Source organism: Molossus molossus, unplaced genomic scaffold (assembly GCF_014108415.1).
Source record: "Molossus molossus isolate mMolMol1 unplaced genomic scaffold, mMolMol1.p scaffold_m16_p_5, whole genome shotgun sequence".
NCBI lineage: Eukaryota > Metazoa > Chordata > Mammalia > Chiroptera > Molossidae > Molossus > Molossus molossus.
The window spans coordinates 60,906,408-60,928,449 of record NW_023425388.1 but is presented as its reverse complement, the minus strand read 5'-3'; the positions used below and the strand labels follow the sequence as shown (position 1 = coordinate 60,928,449).

At 38.9% G+C, this 22,042-nt stretch overlaps 1 protein-coding gene across 3 annotated transcripts in view; it reads right to left on the bottom strand.

The window, feature by feature from the left end:
* OSBPL11 (oxysterol binding protein like 11) overlaps positions 1–22,042 on the bottom strand; it is a 100,904-nt gene that overhangs the window by 23,001 nt on the left and 55,861 nt on the right. For all 3 annotated transcript variants that reach the window (XM_036243894.1, XM_036243895.1, XM_036243896.1), the window contains 3 exons: positions 18,190–18,391; positions 13,739–13,884; positions 6,843–6,983 (listed from right to left, as the gene is read on the bottom strand). In XM_036243894.1, the coding sequence (XP_036099787.1) occupies positions 6,843–6,983; positions 13,739–13,884; positions 18,190–18,391 (489 nt within the window). The remainder of the gene's footprint in view (positions 1–6,842; positions 6,984–13,738; positions 13,885–18,189; positions 18,392–22,042) is intronic.

Genomic DNA, 22,042 nt, shown 5'->3' with positions numbered 1-22,042 from the left:
GAGAGAGAGATAGAAACATCGATGAGAAAGAAACATCCATTGGCTGCCTCCTACACGCCCCCCACTGGGGACTGGGCCCACACGAGGGTATGTACCCTGACCAGGAATCGAACTGGCTACCTCTTGGTACATGGGTCAATACTCAATCACTGAGCAACAGTGGCCGGGCTATATATACATCTTTAAAAAAATTATATTAAAAAAATTTTTAATTGATTTTTAGAGAAAGAGGAAGGGAGGGATAGAGAAACACTGGTTGCCTTCCATACTCGTCCTGACTGGAGATTGAACCCACAACCTTTTTTGTGGTACGTGCTCCTAGTGGGAACCAAACCCAGAACTCTCTGGTCCACAGGCTAATGCTCCAATCGCTGAACCAGACCGGCCAGGGTGAACCCATAACCTTTTGATGTACAGGAGGAGCTCTAACCAACTGAGCCCCACAGGCCAGGGCTATATATACATCTTTTTAATTAACAAGACACAATGTGGGGAAACTATATTATATACAGTTATTCATGCCAAGAGAGCACTTTAATCATTTGGATTACTATCATAGCACCTTCTTTTCAAATGTCCTTATGCCTCATAAACCACAACACTGTACTTATAAATCTACCAACAGACAGCAAATACCATAATAACCAAACAAATCCCTTATATGACTATTCAGTATAACTAGTTTTAGGACTAACAGTCTTTTCTGAACCACTAATATGAAAATATTTCTAGAAAAAAAATGATACCCAGTTGAAATTTTAAGGTTAGATAAAGATGAAAGGTTAATGAGTTCCTTTATTAATTCCTAAAATGTCTGCTTCTTAGGAGGCTAGTAATTGAATCCACTTTTAAAAAATGTATTTAAAGCTTTAATTGGCTTTATTAAGTAATTCATGAATCAGGCAGCATCCCATCTAGCAACCAGAAGTGCACTCCCCAGTCCACTTACTTTTAAACTCTCCTATAACCACTAACTAGGAGGTTATATATACATCTAGAAAGAGAAAGAAATATATGTGTTTTTAAATTTTGAAATGTTTCTAAATGAATGTAAAATGGCAATATGCTTTCTATTCAAATTATATTTTCAGATAAATAATTCACTGGAATCAAACAACCTTTTAAACTACACTTTCACTATCTTCACTGGCATCAAAAACCTCAATTTGAAATACACTCCCTAAAGTCAATTTTGAAATGCCATACTAATGTCAAGTAGTGTTAATAGCAATTCAAAGTACATAATCCTGACTTCCGGTCAAGATGGCGGCGTAGGTAAATGTGGTATCACGTCCTCCCACAACCACATCTAAAGTTATAACTGAACTACAGAACAACCATCATTCAAAACCACCTGAAATCAAGCTGAACGGAAGTCCTATAACTAGGGAATTAAAGCAGGAGCCACATGGAGACTGGTAGGAGGGGCGGAGGGGACGGGCTGGCCCCACACCCACGTGTGGCGGATAAAAATCAGGAGGACATGCCCTGGCCGGTTTGGCTCAGCGATTAGAGCGTCGGCCTGCGGTCCTGAGAGACCCGAGTTCGGTTCCCGCTAAGGGCATGTACCTCGGTTGCAGTTTGTCCCCGGCCCTGGTCAGTTGTGCGGGTGGCAGCCACTCGATGTGTCCCTTTCACGTCGATGTTTCTCTCTCTCTCTCTGTTCCTCTCTCTCTCTGTTCCTCTCTCTCCCTCCCACTCTACCTGAACAAAAAATGGAAAAATGTCCTCTGGTGAGGATAAAAAATAAATTAAAAAAAAAAAAATCAGGAGGACACCTCGGCTGGGAAGGTCCTCCCTGAGGACTGAGGGGTCCCCATCCCACACCAGGCACCCAGCTCAGGGTTCCAGTGTCAGGAAGAGAATCCCCATAATTTCTGGCTGGAAAAACCAGTGGGAATTGCTGAGGGAGGCTAAGGCGGCTGGAGCCCCCGGCAGCTCCTCCAAAAGGGCCGGCGCGAACTTACTCAGACTCACACCCTCCATGCTCCAGCATGGGGGAGGCAGCTCGAGGGGCACCAGAGACATATGGGGAAGAACTGAGTTGTTTGGCATTGGAGCGAGGGCTGGAGAGGCAGTTTTCTCCTGGACAGGCATGCTGTAGGAGGCCGTTGTTCCTTTGGTGAACCCTTCTCTGGGTCAGCAGACGCTGCCATGTCTGGGACTCTAGCGGCCTGGCTCACACTGGTAGCCCCGCCCTGGTGGCTCCCTGAGGCCCCGCCCCACCCAACTTTCAGGCCCACCCAAGCTGCTACCAGTTGCTTAACTATAGGATTGGCCTGTCTTCGATCCTGCTTCAGGTTTTCCTCAATTCTTTCAAACTAGCAGCATCTGGTCTCAGAGAGCCCCATACCTCTCGTTAAGTAATACATAGAAACAAACACAGGAAGGAAGCCAAAATAAAGAGACAAAGAAACTGGTCCTAAATAAAAGAACAGAAAAAAACTCCAGGAAAGAACTAAGCAAAATGGAGATAAGCAACCTAACAGATGCTGAGTTCAAAATACTGCTTATAAGGATGCTTGATGAACTTAGTAGAACCTCAGCGAACTTAGTGAGGGCCTCAAGAGCATAAAAAAGGAGCAGTCAGAAATGAAGGATGCACAGTCAGAAATGAAGGAGGCACTAACTGAAATAAAGAATAATTTACAGAGATTCAATAGTAGAGTAGGTAAAGCCAAGAAGCAAACCATCGATTTAGAATCTAAGGAAGCAAAAAACGCCCAATCAGAACAGCAAAAAGAAAAAAGAATCCAAAAAAATGAGGATAGAGTAAGGAGCCTCTGGGACAACTTCAAGCGTGCCAATATTCGCATCTTAAGGGTGCCAGAAGAAGAATAGATAGAACAAGAAATCGAAAACCTATTTAAAACAATAATGGCAGAAAACTTCCCTAACTTGGGGAAGGAAACAGACATACAAGTCCAGGAAGCACAGAGAGTCCCAAATAAGATGAACCCCAAGAGGCCCACACCAAGACACATCATCACCAAAATGCAAAAGGTTCAAGACAAAAAAAGAGAATCTTAAAAGCAGCAAGAGAAAGGCAGCTAGTTACCTACGAGGGAGTTCCCATAAGACTGTCAGCTGATTTCTCAAAAGAAACTTTGCAGGCCAGAAGGGAGTGGCAAAAATATTCAGAGTGATGAAAAAGCAAGAACCTATAACCGACAGAAACAGCCCCCTCGATGGTGACAGAACATGATTTGACTTTGGGTGGTGGGCATGCAATGTAATATACAGATCATGTATCATAGAAATGTACACTTGAAACCTATATGACCTTTTTTTTTTTTCTTTTGTTAATCGTCACCTGAGGATATTTTTCCATTGATTTCTAGACAGAGTGGAAGGGAGGGAGGGAGAGAGAAGGAGAGAGAGAGACACCTTGTTTGGTTGGTCCCGCATGACTCCGACCAGGGCCAGGGATCAAACCTACAACCCATGTATGTACTTTTGACTGGGAATCACACCTGCAATCCTTCTGTCTGTGGGCCAACACTCTAATTGCTGAGCCAAACTGGCCAGGGTGAAACCTATACAATCTTATTAACCAATGTCACCTCAGTAAATTTAATTAAACAAAAACAAACAAACAAACAAAAGAACCTACAACCAAGACTACTCTATCCTGCAAAGCTGTCATTTAGAATTGATGGCCATATAAAGAGTTTCCCAGACAAGGAAAGCTAAAGGAGTTCATCATCACCAAACCATTATTATATGAAATTTTGAAGGTTTTCTTGAAGAAAAAGATAAAAAATATGAACAAACAAAATGGCAATGAATACATTATCTATCGACAGTTGAATCAACAAACAAAATGAACACGCAGAACAGAAACATTCTCATAGATACAGAGAAATTTTGTTGGTTGCCAGATGGGATGGGGGTTGGGGGAATGGGTGAAAAAGGTGAAGTGATTAAGAAGTACAAATTAGCCCTAGCCAGTTTGGCTCAGCGGTTGAGCATCGGCCTATGGACCAAAGATTCCCAGGTTCTGTTCCTGCTAGGGTCACGTACCACAAAATTAAAAAAAGTACAAATTGGTTGTTAGACTGACAAACCTCAAAGGGAAGGGGGGTTGGAGGAGTGGGAAGAAATAAACCAAAGAACTTATATGTATATATGCATAACCAATGGACACAGACAACAGTGTGGGGAAAGTTAGGAGGGGAGCAAAAGTGGGGAGGAAGGGGTCAATGAGGGAAAATGAGGAATATCTGTAATACATTCAACAATAAAGATAAGACACACACACACATATATAATATATATATATATTTATTATTATTATTTTTTAATCCTCACCAGAGGATAGTTCCCATTTATCTTCAGATAGAATGGGAGGGAGAAGAGAGGGAGAGGGACGGAGCGAGAAAGAGAGAGAGAGAGAGAGAGAGAGAGAGAGAAACATCGACATCAATGTAAGAGAGAGAGAGAGACATCAATTGGTTGCCTCCCGAACAACCCTGACCAGGGCCAGGAACCGAACCATAACCAAGGTACGTGCCCTTGACCGGAATCGAACCCAAGACTCTTTGGTCCATGGGCTGACACTAACATCGAGTCAAACCAGACAGGGCCCTGACTGTCTTTTTATTTTTTTTAATTTTATTTATTTATTTACAGTGATACCTCGGTTCTCGAACGCCTCGGTTTTCGACCAAATGGAGATTCGAGAAACTTTTGTCTCGGAATCCGAACAAATATTTGGAACTCGAACTTCCGAGATGAGCCGAGTTGAGCCGAATGGCGTTCATTCGGCCCAGCGCGCCTTGCTTGCGTCATCAGTGTGAGTGCAGAGAGAGAGTCACGCTTTGTGGAGTCACGCTTTCCTATTGGTTTCATTGCTTCGGTTCTCGAACAATTCGGTTCTCGACCGTCCTCCTGGAACGAATTATGTTCGAGAACCGAGGTATCACTGTATTTATTTATTTTTTATCCTCACCCGAGGACATTTTTCCGTTTTTTGTTCACATAGAGTGGGAGGGAAAGAGAGGAAGGGAGAGAGAGAAAACATCGACGTGAAAGGTACACATTGAGTGGCTGCCACCCGCACGACCCAACTAGGGCCGGGGACAAACTGCAACAGAGATACGTGCCCTTAGCGGGAACCGAACCTGCGTCTCTCTGGACCGCAGGCCGATGCCAAACTGGCTGGGGCATGTTTTTTAAATTGTCATAAATTAATTGTTAAAAACAAATTAAGGCACATTAATTAAACTGGAAATAGAGAAGACAGTCCTAAAATTAAACACTATAGGTCAGTGTTAATCAAATTTTAATGCATATATGAACCACACTGGGGTCTTATTAAAATGCAGATTCTGTCAAACAACCAGTGTTGGCAAGGGTGTGGAGAAAAGGGGACTCTAGTACACTGCTGGTGGGAATGCAGACTGGTGCAGCCACTATGGAAAACACGATGGTGTTACTTCAAAAAATTAAAAATTTAATTGCCATTTGATCCAGTGATCCTACTTCTAGGAATATACCCTAAGAAGCCTGAAACACCAATCTGAAAAAATATATGTACCCCCATTTTTATAGCTGCACTATTTACAATAGCTAAGATCTGGAAACAGCCCGAGTATCCATCAGCAGACGAATGAATAAAAAAGCTGTGGTACATATACACAATGAAGTACTATGCAGCTGTAAGAAAGATCTCTTATCCTTTGAGAGGACATGGAGGGACCTGGAAAGTATTGTCCTAAGTGAACAAGCCAAGCAAAGAAAGACAAATATCACATGATCTCACTTGTTTGTAGAATATAATGAACATAACAGTCTGGGGAATTGGGTAGACTCAGAGACGTGGAAGTAGGGTACAGACTGACAACCCTCAGAAGAGGAGGTGGTGGGGGGAGGGGAGAGATAAACCACAGAACTTATATGCATGTAGGTATAACCCATGGACATGGCCAACAAAGCTGGGTATGGGGTGGGGGGATGGGGGAGGGTGTCAATGGGGAAAAAAAAGGAGAAACATCTGTAACAAAAATAAATTAATAAATGAGCATAAATAAATAAAATAAAAAAATTAAAAATAAAATGCAGATTCTGGTCCTCTGAGTCTGGGATTAGGTGCTGAGATTCTGCATTTCTAACAAGTTCTCAAGTAATGGTGATTTTACTGGTCTTCAGATCACACTCCCCTGTCCTCCCTACCCCCTTCATTGAGGTATAATTGACAAAACTAGAAGATATTTAAAGTATACATTATGGTGACTATATACACATATATATTATGAAAGGATTCCAATCATCTAGTTAATTCAGATATAGTCTTCAACCTATGGCCTTTGGGCCAAATCTAGCATCCTGTTTTTATAAGTAAAGTTTTGTTGAAACATGGCCATGCCCAATCCAACACACTATCGATGGCCTTTGTATTTATTTCACAATACAAAGGCAGAGATGAGTAGTTCCAACAGAGACCTATGCCCACAAAGCCAATAAATATTTACTTTCTGGTCCTTCACAGAAGATATTTGTTATAGATAATAGCCAAAATGTACTATTCAACATGGTAAGTAAGAGTGAAATAGAAGTGTCAATGCCTTTTATGGTTTTGTGGGATTACACATCCTTTTCTTTAGATTTCACAGTTCTGTCCACCAATGGTCCCCTTTCATTTTGTACAAAAAATAAGGCTATAGGTCTTCATTTGAAATGCAACTTCCTGCTTGCATTTTTGGAAAATATGAAATGTTGATCAAGAGACTAAGAAACCAACTCATAAAGAATAAAAAGCCCTGACAACATTAATGATTATAGGGATAGCAGGTATAGTCCTGACCCAGTGATCTTCACAGACAGTTTATCCCGTTACTTACTCTTGTTAAATCCATGCCCAGTTTGAGCTGTGACAAGAGGTGTAGGATGACACTGCGCTGCTCTTCCACAGCTCCCAGGTCATCCTCCTTGTCGTCACAAGTATCCTCCACCTCATCATCTGCATTTATTTCTTCAGGTTCCTTGATACAAAACAAGTCTATTGTTACAAACTCTTAGTAATACCCATTAAGAAAAAGTATAAACATCAGACTTGAAGGCATTTATACTGGGCCTAAATGAGTCTGAAAACAGGCAAAAATCTTTCTAAAAATGTAACTTCCATCACCTGGTCATGGAATAGATTTCCTTCAATGAACCCATTATTACTGATGCTGAATTTTTCAGGTTTTGCTATATGTATCACATATAAAATACATATATTTTATAAAAGTAGGATTTTTCAGAAAAGAATAAAAAACGTCACTTCTGAATCTTAGACTTTGACCACCTGCCTGGGAATACTACTACTACCTATAATTTAAGTTTAAGATATTTTGAGACAAATATTTGTCCTATGTTTAAGCTAAAACTATAAAAGTAAAATCTTAAAGTGACTGTATATGTCAAATTTAACTATAGTTACTCATTCATTCTTGGAGTTACAGGAAGAAACCTGGAGTTGAAGAGAATTCTAGGTGCAGGTATGGAAATTGTGCAGTTCCTTATGCCATCTCTTTTTTGTTATTGTTAATCCTCACCAGAGAATATTTTTTCCACTCATTTTTAGACAAAGTGGGAGGGAGGGAGGGAGAGGGAGAGAGGGAGAGAGGAGGGACAGAGAGAGATTATCTATGTGAGAGAGACACATCGATTAGTTGCCTCCCACACACACCCTGCCTGGGGCGGGGATCGAACCTGCAACCAAGTATGTGCCCTTGACCAGGAATCAAACTCGAGACCCTTTGGTTTGTGGGCCAATGCTCTAACCATTGAACACACCAGCAGGATTTTTTTTTTTTTTTAATTGACCTTAGAGAGAGGAAGGGAGGGAAGGAGGGAGGGAGGGAAAAAAGAAAGGAGGGAGGGTGGGAGGGAGGAATGGATGGACGGAGAGAGAGAGAAACATCAATCAGCTGTCTTCTACATATGCCCTGACCAGGGATTAAACCCACAACCTGGGTATGGCTCCTGACCAGGAATCAAACACACCACCTTTTGGTGTATGGGACAACGCTCCAACAAACTGAGCCACATTAGACAGGGTCCTCATGCCATCTTAATGCCACATAAAGTTCTTTGCCCAGCTCTTCAATCAGTCAGCCAATCAATCAAACAACCCCCAGGAAAACTTTCATCTCAGTAAGGTCTTAACTCCAAATAAATGTTTATGAGAAACTTAATTTCTTGTTTATTTCTATTTAAACAACAAATAACTGTTTCAAATCCCAAGATTCTCTCTCTCTCTCTCTCTCTTTTTTTTTTTGTTCACACAGAGTAGGAGGGAGAGAGAGAGAAACATCGATGTGAAAGGGACACATTGAGTGGCTGCCTCCCGCACAACCCAACCAGGGCTGGGGACAAACTGCAACTGAGGTACGTGCCCTTTTTTTTTTTATCCTCACCCGAGGACATTTTTCCATTTTTTGTTCAGATAGAGTGGGAGGGAGAACGAAGAAGAGAGAAAGAGAGAGAGAGAAAAACACATTAACGTGAAAGGGACACATTGAGTGGTTGCCACCTGCACGACCCAACCAGGGCAGGGGACAAACTACAACTGAGGTACATGCCCTAGCGGGAACCGAACCCAGGCCTCTCTGGACCGCAGGCCAACACTCTAACCGCTGAGCCAAACCGGCCAGGACTCAAATCCCAAGACTCTAAAGAACCTTTTCAGATGTCATTTCCCATGTTTACCTGGGGGTGGTGTTCCATCTCTCTCATGGTACCTTTTCTTACTACCTCTATTCAAGACAGCTTTATATAAATCTATTATCTTTGGTAGTGTATTAGGTTTTAAGTTATAAGGATTTCAAAACGAAATAATCTTCCTTTTTCAAAATGTCTTTCTTTGCCTTTGATTTCCTCATCCCATAACCAAATCCTATCAAATAACAAGCCAATCTGTTCTATGTAGCTGGGCAAAGAAAACCAATCCTAATCAGGCACAAAATCAACAACTTAATGTTCTCTCAAAATACTCACAACAACTGCCCAACTGGTGTGGCTCAGTGGATTAGGTGTCATCCCATGGACTGAGAGGTCCTGGTTTGATTCCTGGTCAGAGCACAAGCCCAGGTTTTGAGCTCGATCCCCAGTTGGGGGCATGCAGGAGGCAGCCGATCGATGTTTCTCTCTCACATCAGTGTTTCTCTCTCATATCGATGTTTCTTTCTCTCTCTCTCTCTCTCTCTCTCTCTCTCCCCCCTCCCCCCCTTCCTCTTCTCTAAAAAAAATCAATGAAAACATATTAAAAAAAAATACAACAAAATATCAAACACAATGACAAAGTTAAAGGATAATGGGTTTCTGACCATTCTTCTGCCTTTTTCCTCTTCCCTTGTACCAAGGAAATCTATATCTGCTAAAATTCTGATAAATCAATTAATGGCCTAGTTCATTTCCTCATGTTAAGACCAGACAGACAACTGTTATTTGTATAAATCAGAATTACTTCTGTTACGATCTTGAGAAGAAATTCCAAAGGCTTTCTCACTTCCCCCTTTCAATGAGAAAGTCTGTCAAGAAGTAATTCCTATTATCTATCCCAAATCAGTTGCACAATATAGTTTAAGTATACTTGCGAATGTTTACTCATCATAAAACGGGGAATTACTGATCCTCGAGTGAGGATCATCCCCCTCTCTATGCATGGATACCAAATATAATAATTATTCATTTGAGAAATGTTGAAGAAAAAAACCTAACAGGCTTGCCCTGGTTGATTTGGCTCAGTACTTAGAGCGTCGGCCCACGGACCAGAGAGTTCTGGGTTCGATTCTCACTAAGGGCACGTACCTCAGTTACAGTTTGTCCCCAGCCCCAGCTGGGGTCATGTGGGTGGCGACCAGGTGATCTCTCTCTCTCACATTGATGTTTCTCTGTCTCTCCCGCTCTATCTCAAGATAAATGCAAAAATGTCCTTGAGTGAGGATAAAAAAACAAAAACAAAAACCTAACAGGTCTTGATTAAATAATGTTCTCCAACCCTCTGAATAGGTACCACTACATTGAGGTCATAACCTAGGACACAGGTTAATAATGCAAATGTAACCTTAACATTATTATACAAGACCAAGTTTACTTTGCAGAGTTTCTCCTAATGAAAATAATATTAAAAAAATAAAACATAATCTGGTAGGAAAAAAAAACTGTTTAAAATAATAGTTTTTATTGTATTTATTTAGTCAACTTACTTATGTATTAGAATAAAAAAGAAAGAAATTCTATTAACAAGTACTGTTTCTAAAACCTGATGTGAATGAAAGAATTTAGAAGCTCTCCTTTAAAAAAAAGCCTCTTCTCAACCAGTCACATAGAAGTCACATAAATGTCCCCCCCCCCCCCCACTCTATCTGAAGATAAATGGAAAAATATCCTCAGGTGAGGATTAAAAAAATAAATAAAATAAAAGTGACTCCATTAAAAATAAATAAATAAATATATAGCCCTGGCTGGTTTGGCTCAGCGGTTAGAGCGTCGGCCTGTGGTCCAGAGAGACCCAGGTTTGGTTCCTGCTAAGGGCACGTACCTTGGTTGCAGTTTGTCCCTGGCCCTGGTTGGGTCGTGTGGGTAGCAACCACTCGATGTGTCCCTTTCATGTCAATGTTTCTTTCTCTCTCTCTCTCTCCCACTCTGTCTGAACAAAAAACGGAAAAATATCCTCGGGTGAGGATAAAAAAAAATAAAATAAAAGTAAAATAAAATAATTTTTAAAGTGCCTCTTTTTACAGGTCATCATGACTTTCTTAAAGAAAAGCTTAAGGTAAAAAAAAAAAAAGCATTACCAAAATTCAATTAAACATGTGCAAATATATAAAATCCCTACAAACCCAGAATGGTTAACAAATACAGTAGAACAAAGCTATTGCGTTTCTAGGAATTCATACAATTTAGAGATTATACGGCAAGAGAAACCGTCATATTTTGTCCTGATTTCTGACTTTGGCATGACAGAACCATAGGCTTCATTCTAGCCTCAGTGGGGCTTATTTCCTCCATCACCTGACCCAAAGTCTCTACTACTATTTATCTCCAGCTTGCATTAACACTCATATTTTTTAAAAAGGCATATGTAAAAACTTTTTGAAATTCATGTCTATTATGGTATGCTTCAATGAAGTCTAATGTTTTATAATTTTAAGAAACAAGCGCTTATTTTTTCTACTTACACTATGTGATATACTTGGTCTACTCACCATTTAACAAGATTTGGAAACACAGCAATCCTCTCCTCCCTACCTCTGTGCCTCATCTCCAACATATGCCTCTATCATGACCCCCAGCATGCTTTATATTCTCACTTAGAAGAATAAAGATGGAGTATATAACCTACAGTTTATAATTTTTCATTTGCATATTTTATCTCAAGTTCTAATCTCTCTCCAAAGCTTTAGTTTCATCATTTCCAATTACTTTTTATATACATTTATAATAATTTATCCTCTTCTCACATAAAATCCAATCATGCTCATAAGTCACACTATAAACCTTTTTTCTCAAAAAGCTTTCTTCCTAAATTTCCTAGTTTTGTGACTGTCATCTCAATCATATCTAGTCATTTAGGCTAAAAAATCTGGAATCATCTTTGATCTAATCCAAATCCAGTCAATCATAAATCCAACTAATTTTTCATTTGAAGTGCATATTTATTTGTTTTCATTTCTACTTCTATAGCTTCTATCCACACCTTAATTCCAAGCCATATATACCAGTCTTCTTAAACATATCCCCTCCCTCCCCATGCTCATGAACTTATTATCTATCACATTAAGACTAAATTCTTCTGCATGATTTTTATGTTCCTCTGGGTCACAGCCTACACTGTATTCAATGGAGCAATGCTGCAGGGATTATTAATCTACAGAGAATGCATCAATGGTCACTGGATTTGTAAATTCCAACAGCCTTGTGATCATTTTCCATAAATCAGGTGGTCTGCTAAATTTATTTTATCTTCCTAACAATCTTATAAGGTATTACTATCCCTGCTTTACAGATGAGAAAATTGAGGCTAAGAGTGGTTAATTAAATGGCCCACATGTTAGTAAACAGCAAGCCCTGAATTCAAAACCATCAGGCAGCCCTAGCCAGTTTGGCTCAGCGGTTAGAGCGTCGGCCTGAGGTCTGGAGAGACCCAGATTTGGTTCCTGCTAAGGGCACGTACCTCGGTTGCAGTTTGTCCCCGGCCCTGGTTGGTCGTGCGGGTGGCAGCCACTCGATGTGTCCCTTCACATCGATGTTTCTCTCTCTCTCTCCCTCCCGCTCTATCTGAACAAAAAATGGAAAAATGTCCTCGGGTGAGGATAAAAAAAAAAAAAAAGAAAAAAGAAAAAAAGAAAAGCATTATATACTATTTTCTTCTCCCTGCCGATTCTGCCACCATTGCCTGCCTCATTAAGTTAAGGCTTTTGCCAGTTTTATTTTTAAAAATATGTTTTTACTGATTTGAGAGAGAGAGAGAGAGAGAAAAAAAACATTGATGTGGGAGAGAAACGTCGATTGGTTGTCTCCTGCATGCACACTGAACGGGGACTGAATCCAAAACCAAGGTATGTGCCCTGATGGGGAATCGCATCAGCGACTCTTTGGTGCATGGGACGACACTCACCCAACTGAGCCACACCAGGCGGGGTACCGGTTAGAAGTCCCTATGTCATATACTTCTTTTAACAAGTAATATATAAATAAACTGCATTACTCTGGACTCAGTAAGTCTACTTAGAAATATAACCTAAAAATATAATCCAAATAAATAGAAAAAACTAGCCCTGGCCGGTGTTGCTCAGCGGCTAAAGCATCGGCCTGCGGTTCAGAGAGACCCGGGTTCGGTTCCCGCTAAGGGCGCATACCTCGGTTGCAGTTTGTCCCCGGCCCTGGTTGTTAGTGCAGGTGGCAACCACTTGATGTGTCCCTTTCACGTCAATGTTTCTCTCTCTCTTCTTCTCTCTCCTTCCCACTCTATCTGAATAAAAAATGTCCTCGGGTGAGGGGTGAAGATAAAAAAATAAAATAAGCAAACAGTAGACAAGATGATATAGTGCTACATAAAAATATTTAGTAGCCTCTTTCAACCTTTAAGACTTTAATTATATAGGCCAGAATAACATAGAAAAGTGCTTATGAAAAATATCAAGTAAAAAGAGCTCAAAATAAAACTATCTCTGTAATTATAATAACCATAAAAATAACAAATGTGAACTCAAAGGCCAAAAGATCAATATGATTTGCTATAGTGGTAAAACTATAAATAGAATAAAACATGCTAGCGTCTGTGAAATGTGGAATAACTAATAATTTATAAAAATAAAAAACCCTAAGACTGTGTGCTATTTTAAGTAGAATAACACTTTTAAAATTTGGTTAGGTACAGAACTTACTACCAAAAAGACTTAATAGCAAACTTTTAAACCTGTAAACATAATACTAACATCTAGTAAATAATGTTAAATTAAGAAGTGTAAGATATAAATATGCAAATAATCTTATATTAGATAAGTTGTTTTCTAGACAAAGATAAACATATGATTTCAATTTTTAAATACATTTTTATCAAGCAATAGTAAACCCAAACTGAATTTAACCTGGAAAACACAATATGTGTAAGTTTTATACAACAGACTTCAAGAACGTTGCTCTGGTATTAGGTTGACCTGCAAGCCCTGACAAAGAAAAGAGAACTGACTCTCTTCAGTGATTCCTAATTTTCACAGCAAAACCATATTTCACATTACCTTACCCTTGCTAATTGTCCAGATTCCACAGCACACTGCTCTTCTGGGACTGGCAATGGCTTACTCTGCTCAGTTGCGAAGGGCTGGTCAGCTCCATTTTTATAGTGGTTTGATAAAGGTATTTTTGGTTCTAACCACTCGATTGTCGTTCCTGATGAAGTAAGAGAAAACTTTCGCTGAAACTTGCTCATAATCTGGAAAGTTCAGCAGATGTGGATTTTATTAAACAATTTTGTTTTGAGCCTACAAGACTAAAAGCAATTTGACCTGTTAAGAGACACTGCCAAAGCAGCCACATGTAGCTCATTAGCATGCGCACCATGATTGGGTGTTTTACAAAAGAGCAACTTGCAACGTGAAATCAGATCTCACCGTTGAAAAGAATCAACCCTGAATAGGACTGAACTCACTTCTTGGGCAAATCTGTGAATCATAAAGCATATTTCCCCCTAACAGTTGATTTTTTGTCCTTTCCATATGAATCTTGCCCCTCCAGTGATCATGAAATGTGCAACTTGGCTTTAGGCCCTAAAATTTAGGGAATCACAATCACAGGAGGAGCAGTAAAATTTGCTTCTCTTTGGGTTGAATCTTATTCTCAGTAGCAATTCTCTAACCAAGCAATATAACCCCCTTGATCTAATTTATGAATTGTACATATGTGTCTCTTCTTTTCTTCAATCATATAAAAAAGCACCATATACTTTTAAACTGAAAGGCTCTTCTACTGAATAAATTATAGCTGACCCAGTGAAAGACAGTAGTCACATTTACAGACCTGTCATCTTCTCAATTAATGACTCAAATGTCTCTTATTACCCTCAACTAGTTTAACAAAGTGGATTCTATGCCTAATCAATAATGGAAAATGTTCCATTTGATTTCAGAGGCTGATCTAGGTTTCACAGAAGCTTGGTTATAGAGTGCTACAATAAGGGATGCTCAGAGTACCAAGCAGAAATTTTAAACAGTATGGAATTTACTCAGTCTAAAACAAAACCCCAGACTTCTGTAGGAAAATGAATCACAAAGTTGCCCTACCAGAGCTTCTTGCCTTACCATTCAGTTCACTTTCACTTGGCACTGGGGAAATTCATGACTGGGGCACGGACCTGGGTAAGTTCATGGGGCGCCTCTCAAAATTCCAAAGAAATGAAAACACTTTGCTCCTACCTTAAAATGTTTGTTTTTGATATCAACATCTAGATTTCTTTAATTCTAAAAATAAAAGGCACACAACACTAAATGTAAGAGATCTCTTTTAAGAGATCCCTCAGCTGATTAGAAATCTTAACAAAACTCTTTATCAAACCAATCATTCAGTGGCAGGACCCCTCTAAATCAATGTTCATTTCTGAGTCTTTGGATAACATACATTAAGAACTTATGCCCGGCCAATGTGGCTCAGTGGATGAGCGTCGATCTCTGCACCAAGAGGTCGCTGGTTCGATTCCCAGTCAGGGCACATGCTCAGGTTGTGGGCCTAATCCCCAGTGGGGGACATGCGGGAGGTGGCCAATCAATGTTCTCTCTCACTGATGTTTCTATCTCTCTCTCCCTCTCCCTTCCTCTCTCTCTAAAATCAATAAAGAAAAAAAATTTGTTTTTAAATCCTCATCTGAGAATATTTAAAAAAAAGAGAAGAATTTATGGGACTAAACACTAATTGGAAATTAGATTTCATTTGTTGTGTCATCATAACATTTGAATGGAAAGATAATTCAGTTTTTCTTTCCACTTAAATTTTCTTCCTCAAATAACTCCAGGATAAATTTCTATAGACCTAATTTGGGAAACATGGCAATTTTTGGTGAGAAATACCAATACTAGTTCATTTATTCCCCCAAATGACCAGAAATCTGTGCTCCAAAAACACAGTGATATGGGAGAACAACTTTTACTTCAAACACTTCTATAAAGTTTATAGTGTTTCACATTAAAAAAGTAAATTTATATTGTGCATGCTTCATTAATTATGAAGCAATCACTTAAAATTAAGACTGCTATTAGTTTAAACTACACAAAAGAAATTTCTAAGAATTTTTAACACTATATAGATTTAATTAATCAAGTATTTGTTGAGCATCCAGTATCTAGCATTATACTATTTGATGTACTTTAAAAAAATTAAGTAGCATAAGTTGGAAACAAACTGTTTCATTTAACTGACAAAAATCATTACCAAACTAGAATTAACCCAAATTTCATAACTCAGGGTAACTCATCCAATGTTCAACACAGGGCAATAGTTAAGTAAATCAAAGTACATCTATCCCCTCAAAAGAATATCATGCAGTCAATAAAACTTGTTTACCAAAACCATATCACACATTGGAAAATGTAAAATACAAACATATTTTTTAATAACAATGGGTAGAACAAACAAAAACTAAAATTAAAAAAACAAATTTTGGGAATGTACTAATAAATTAACAATGGGTGTTTCTGGTTGATGAAACAATGCATCACTTTTGTTTTCGTCTTTCAATTGTATGGCAGTTTATAAGTTCTTTATAATATATGTATGTTGCTCTATGATAGGAGAAAGTCTATATCAGAATTCTTAGAATTCCAAGGCAGCAGTTCATGTTCACAACTCACAATTTAGTATTTTCTGTCACTTTGGAATGCTCTGTCCCCTAAGCCTCCTACCCTTAAGCTAATTGTTTTTGTAGCTTTTCTGTGCCTTTCCCAGACCTTTTTCTCTCAGAAGTAATAGTCCATTTATATATTCTTCCACAGTACTTTGTTCCCATTTAAATGGCACTTAATATATTATAATTAAGTGTTTACATGTTGTACCCAAGTGGACTATGAGTTCCTTAAGGGGACTATACATAGTTTATTGGCATCTATAACACTGCCCTGACCTATAACTAAAATTGATATTAAAAACAGTTTGGCCCTGGCCGGTTTTGCTCAGTGGTCAGAGCCTCGGCCTATGGACCGAAGGGTTGCAGGTTCAATCCCCACCCTGGTCGGGATCTTGTAGGAGGCAATAAATCAATGTGTCTCTCTCACATTGATTGTCTGTCTGTCTGTCTCTCTCCCTCCCTTCTACTCTATTAAAAATCAATAGAAAAATACCCTTGGGTGAGGATTAATAAAAAATAAAGTTTGTTAGCTTGAAATACTGAATTTAGGCACATGTGAGGAAGGGATCCATACCTGACTATGGTATACTTTCCTGAGCAGAGACTCAATATCTTTCTAAAATACCTTTCTTTCACAAGTAAGGGGAGTAAGTTAGATAAGAGAACAATGAGTTGTTGTGGAATACTAAGTTACTATTATTAATTAAATGTGATGGGTTGGGGGGATTACAGAGATGTTGTTAAAGGGTACAAACTTGCAACCAGAAGATTAATAAGTTCCAGAAATGTAATGTATGGCATAGTAATTACAGTTAACAATATTGTATTATAGCCCTGGCCGGTTTTGCTCAGTGGTTAGAGCGTCAGCCTGCGGTCCAGAGAGACCCGGGTTCGGTTCCTGCTAAGGGCACGTGCCTCGGTTGCAGTTTGTCCCCGGCCCTGATTGGGTCGTGTGGGTGGCAGCCACTCGATGTGTCCCTTTCATGTCGATGTTTCTCTCTCGCTCTTTTCCTCTCTCTCCTTCCTGCTCTATCTGAACAAAAAATGAAAAAATGTCCTCAGGTGAGGATAAAAACAAACAAACAAAAAACAACAACAAAAAAATATTGTATTATATATGTCAAAGTTGCTAAGAGACTAGATCCTAAATATTCTCACCACACAAACGAGAATTATGTGATATGAATCAGGTGTTAGCTAATGCTTTAGTGGCAATCACACATATGTATCTATATGTTGCAATGTTTGTGTAACAAATCAACATGTATACCTTAAACTCACACAATGTTATGTGTCAATTATATCTCAATAAAAAAAATGTGATGTGTTCATTCATCTCATTTAGTAGAAAAATTCATTTTTTTGTTCTTCCATGTAATAACATTCTTTTTTCCAGCAAATTAATTTCAACAAGTAGGTGCTCTCAAATACTAGATGTATACCTTATTTTTCAAACTAAAAGGTGACTTATAGACTTTAATATATATCTCAATATGGAAACAGTGAATAGTGGACTAAACCAAAACTCAAGAAATAATCCTAATGTTCCTACTTTGGTCAACTAGATGAATAGTAATATCACCAATTTTAACAGAAATATAGGAGATGTGGGTTTTGAGTTGAGTTTGGGTCTCTAAAGAGATATTAAATGAAATTAGATCTTAGATCCCAAATCATTTTAGATTCAAAAAAGGGCACAATAAAAAAGACTTTCTATGACATTAGAGTGACCATTAAAAGAGGCTCATTGGTTCTCCTTTTTTTTTTTAATTAAGACTTTTCAGAAGTTAGAATGACAACAAATGCAGTCCTTTAAGGTTTTGACCCTTAATGTTAAGTCTTACCTTTAATCTATAACTTACCTGAAGGCAATGAACTCTTCTGATGTGATGCATGCTGCAACTGGAGAATATGAAAGCAGTCATTTAAGCAGTTCATAGTTGCCATGGAAGTAGCTTTGAGCATTAAGAGATCCTGGTCCAAGGAACTAAGATGGCCAGAAGCAGGAAGGCATTCAATTCGTCTAATTAAGTCTCTTTGTTGTCCTTCAGCATGAGACATCATCTAAGGAAAACAACGGTTCTGTGTGTCTCATTCATGATTTCTGTATATACTATACACAAATTGCTATTTTAATGACTATTTTCAGCTTTTGAGCCTGTTTTAGGATATATTAGGCTAAGAAATCTATTTTAAGTCTGTTTGGTTAGTTTTCTGTTTGGTTAGTTTCAATTAATGAGCATTTAATAGTGCTTATCAACTGAGCAAAAGATGGTGTGACCATTTTTCTTTGGAACAAAGCTCAAAAGCCCTGACAAACCTTTTATTAACAGTACAAATTTATACAAGTCATCAAAAAAACATTCCATTCCAGATCATCTTTAATAGAAGCATTAAATATATCACTCCAAAGTAAAATTAATTTTCAATCTAGGTTCTCAATCACTTTCTTCTCAGCACCTCTGTTCAGGTTTAATTTGAACTTACATTAAGAATATGATAGTTTACCTGCTTCCTCTTTCCTAATCTAACTTTCTGGTCCCATTAGTCTGAGTTTGGAGCAAGTACTGAATAAAAGCTTTTCAGGCTAAAAGAGTTTAATGCACTCTGCTATGATTATTAGCTGAGGAAAAAAAAGTTGAGTAAGCTCCTCTGACTAAATCATTAACCAGGGAAGAATAATGAGCCTATTTAAATTCCTCTTAAGGCAAACCATGGAGGATAGTCGTGTGTGTGTGTGTGTGTGTGTGTGTGTGTGTTTGACCTATATACAGGGGTGGACAAAAGCAAGTTTAGCATGTCAAGAAATGGATAATAAAGAATTCTGTATCAAAGTGTGCTTGAGTATAGCAAGTAGACTACAAGAATGTGTACATAATGAAGGCCAGCAATTTGAGCACTAATGAGATTGTACCTGAGTGCACTGTGCCATTGTGACATTCTTTTGAGTTAATAAAGCTATTGCACTAATAACCTGCATGTCTTTTTCCACATGAACAACTGTACACCTACTTTTGCCAACACCTGTATATGTGTGTGTGTATTATCTATCTATCTATCTATCTATCTATCTATCTATCTATCTATCATCTCTATATAGATATAAATATGTATATAAATAGCCTATTCAGTTTTAACACTAAAGATCAATGACTATAGAAAACACTACCCATTCTTTCTACATCCCGGTAAAAATTCACCTCAAGGAATTTCAAAGCAGTTTATTTATTTTTATTTTTTTTTAATCCTCATCCAAGGACATTTTTCCATTTTTTGTACAGACAGTGTGGGAGGGAGAGAGAGGAAGAGAGAGAGAGGGAAACATCGATGTGAAAGGGACACATCGAGTGGCTGCCACCCGCACGACCAACCAGGGCCGGGGACAAACTGCAACCGAGGTACATGCCCTTAGCGGGAACCGAACCCGGGTCTCTCTGGACCGCAGGCGGACGCTCTAACCGCTGAGCCAAACCGGCCAGGGCTCAAAGCAGTTTAATTATCTCCAGACCCTATGCCCAGACTCTCTGACACCCAGGGCACAATAACCCAATCTTATCTTCCCTACACATACCTTCCATTTGATGTAAAACTATTAATCACTGAACGACACAAACCCTAACTGAAACTTCTAATGCATCAGATGTACTTTTCACTTACTCCTCTGCCTGTATAAGCCCCCCTCCCCCGGCTTTTCCAAAGTTAGAGCACTGTTTTAAGGTTTCTTAAAGGTCTGCTCTGGAGCCATAGTCCTCAGATAAGACCAAATAAAATTCTTTTTTTTTTAAATTCTCACTCCAGGATATTTTTCTATTTATCTTCAGATAAGAGTGGGAGGAAGAGGGAGAGAGAAACATCGAAGTGAGAGGGACACATAGATTGGTTGCCTCCTGCATGACCCTGACGAACCGCAAACAAGGTACATGATGAGATTGTACCTGATGAGATTGTTCATAGTTGCCATGGAAGTAGCTTTGAGCATTAAGAGATCCTGGTCCAAGGAACTAAGATGGCCAGAAGCAGGATGGAACCGCAACCGAGGTATGTGCCCTTGGAAGGAATCAAACCCACGACTCATTGGTTTGCGGGATAATGCTCTACCACTGAGCCAAACTGGCCAGGGCCCAAATAAAATTCTAATATTTTCAGAGATTCAGGTTCTTTTGGTTGGCAGAGCCCTGTCCACTTTTTCTAACAGATTCAATGGAATAACAATAATAATCAACCTGACCCATAGAAATTGAATTTACTATGCTTAATTACTTTTTTTTTATCCTCACCCGAGGACATTTTTCAATATTTTGTTCAGATAGAGTGGGAGGGAGAGAGAGAGAGAGGAACATCGACGTGAAAGGGACACATCAAGTGGTTACCACTCGCACAACCCAACCAGGGCTAGGGACAAACTGCAACCGAGGTATGTGCCCTTAGCGAAACTGAACCCAGGTCTCTCTGGACCACAGGCTGACGCTCTAACCACTGAGCAAAAACGGAGAGGGTCTTAATTACTTTTAATTGTGAACAGAAGGTTCCAAGATTACTCATCCTTTGGAGATTATTTTAATTCACATAATTTGGTCATCATTTTAATTCACATAAAAACTTTATAAAGATTCTTTTAACTTTCAGAGGCTCTGTCCCAAATAAATTTTTTTTTTTATCCTCACCCAAGGACATTTTCACATTTATCTTCAGATAGAGTGGGAGGGAGAGAGGAAGAGAGAGAGAGAAATATCGATGCGAGAGAGACACAATGAGGGGTTGCCACCCACATGACCCCAACTGGGGCCGGGGACAAACTGCAACCGAGGTATGTGCCCTTAGCAGGAACTGAACCTGGGACTCTCTGGTCCACGGGCAGACGCTCTAACCGCTGAGCCAAACCAGCCAGGGCTGTCCCAGATAATTTTTAATACAGTACCATCAGAGGGCTAGTGAAAAAAATGCAAAATGATCCTACCAAGCAAATAAAGTGTGTCACACATGAAATAGCGCCTGAAAACATATGCCGTGGTATTGGATCAAACATTCGCCCTTATCAGAAAAAAGGATTTTTAAAGAAAAGCGTGGGTATGAAAGTATCTACACATATGCATATATATGGGTGCTTATATGTATTTGTATATAAATTTTGGAACTAACTTCCAATAATTCAACCTTATGAATAAGTACAACCACTTTGGAAAACAGCTGGCAATATCTACTAGAGTTACATTTACAGAACTAAATAAATGCAATCCGTTATTGAACAATTACACTGTTATATATGCAACCGACAGATAGGCGTATATATGTTCATCAACTCAAGTGTCCATCAACACCGGAATAGATAAATAAAATTAAGATATATTCATACAATAAATACTGTACAGCACTGTAAAGAAAAGAACTGCTATACTCAACATCATAAATTTCAAACATAATGTTGACTGAAAAGAAGCCATACCCCAAGGAGTACACACTACTTAATTCTACTTTTAGAAATTTCAAAAGTAGGCAAAATAAATCTATGGTGTTAGAAGTCAGGATAGTAAGGAAGGGTGTAGTGATGGAGAGGCATAAGAGGGTCTTCTAAGGTGCTAGTAATATTTCATTTCTTGACCCAGATGCAATTACAGAGAAACTACATCAAGATGTACACTTATAATTGATGCACTTTTCTATATTAGAAGCTAATAAGAGTTTATAAAGGAACAAAATCAAATATAGGATATTCAC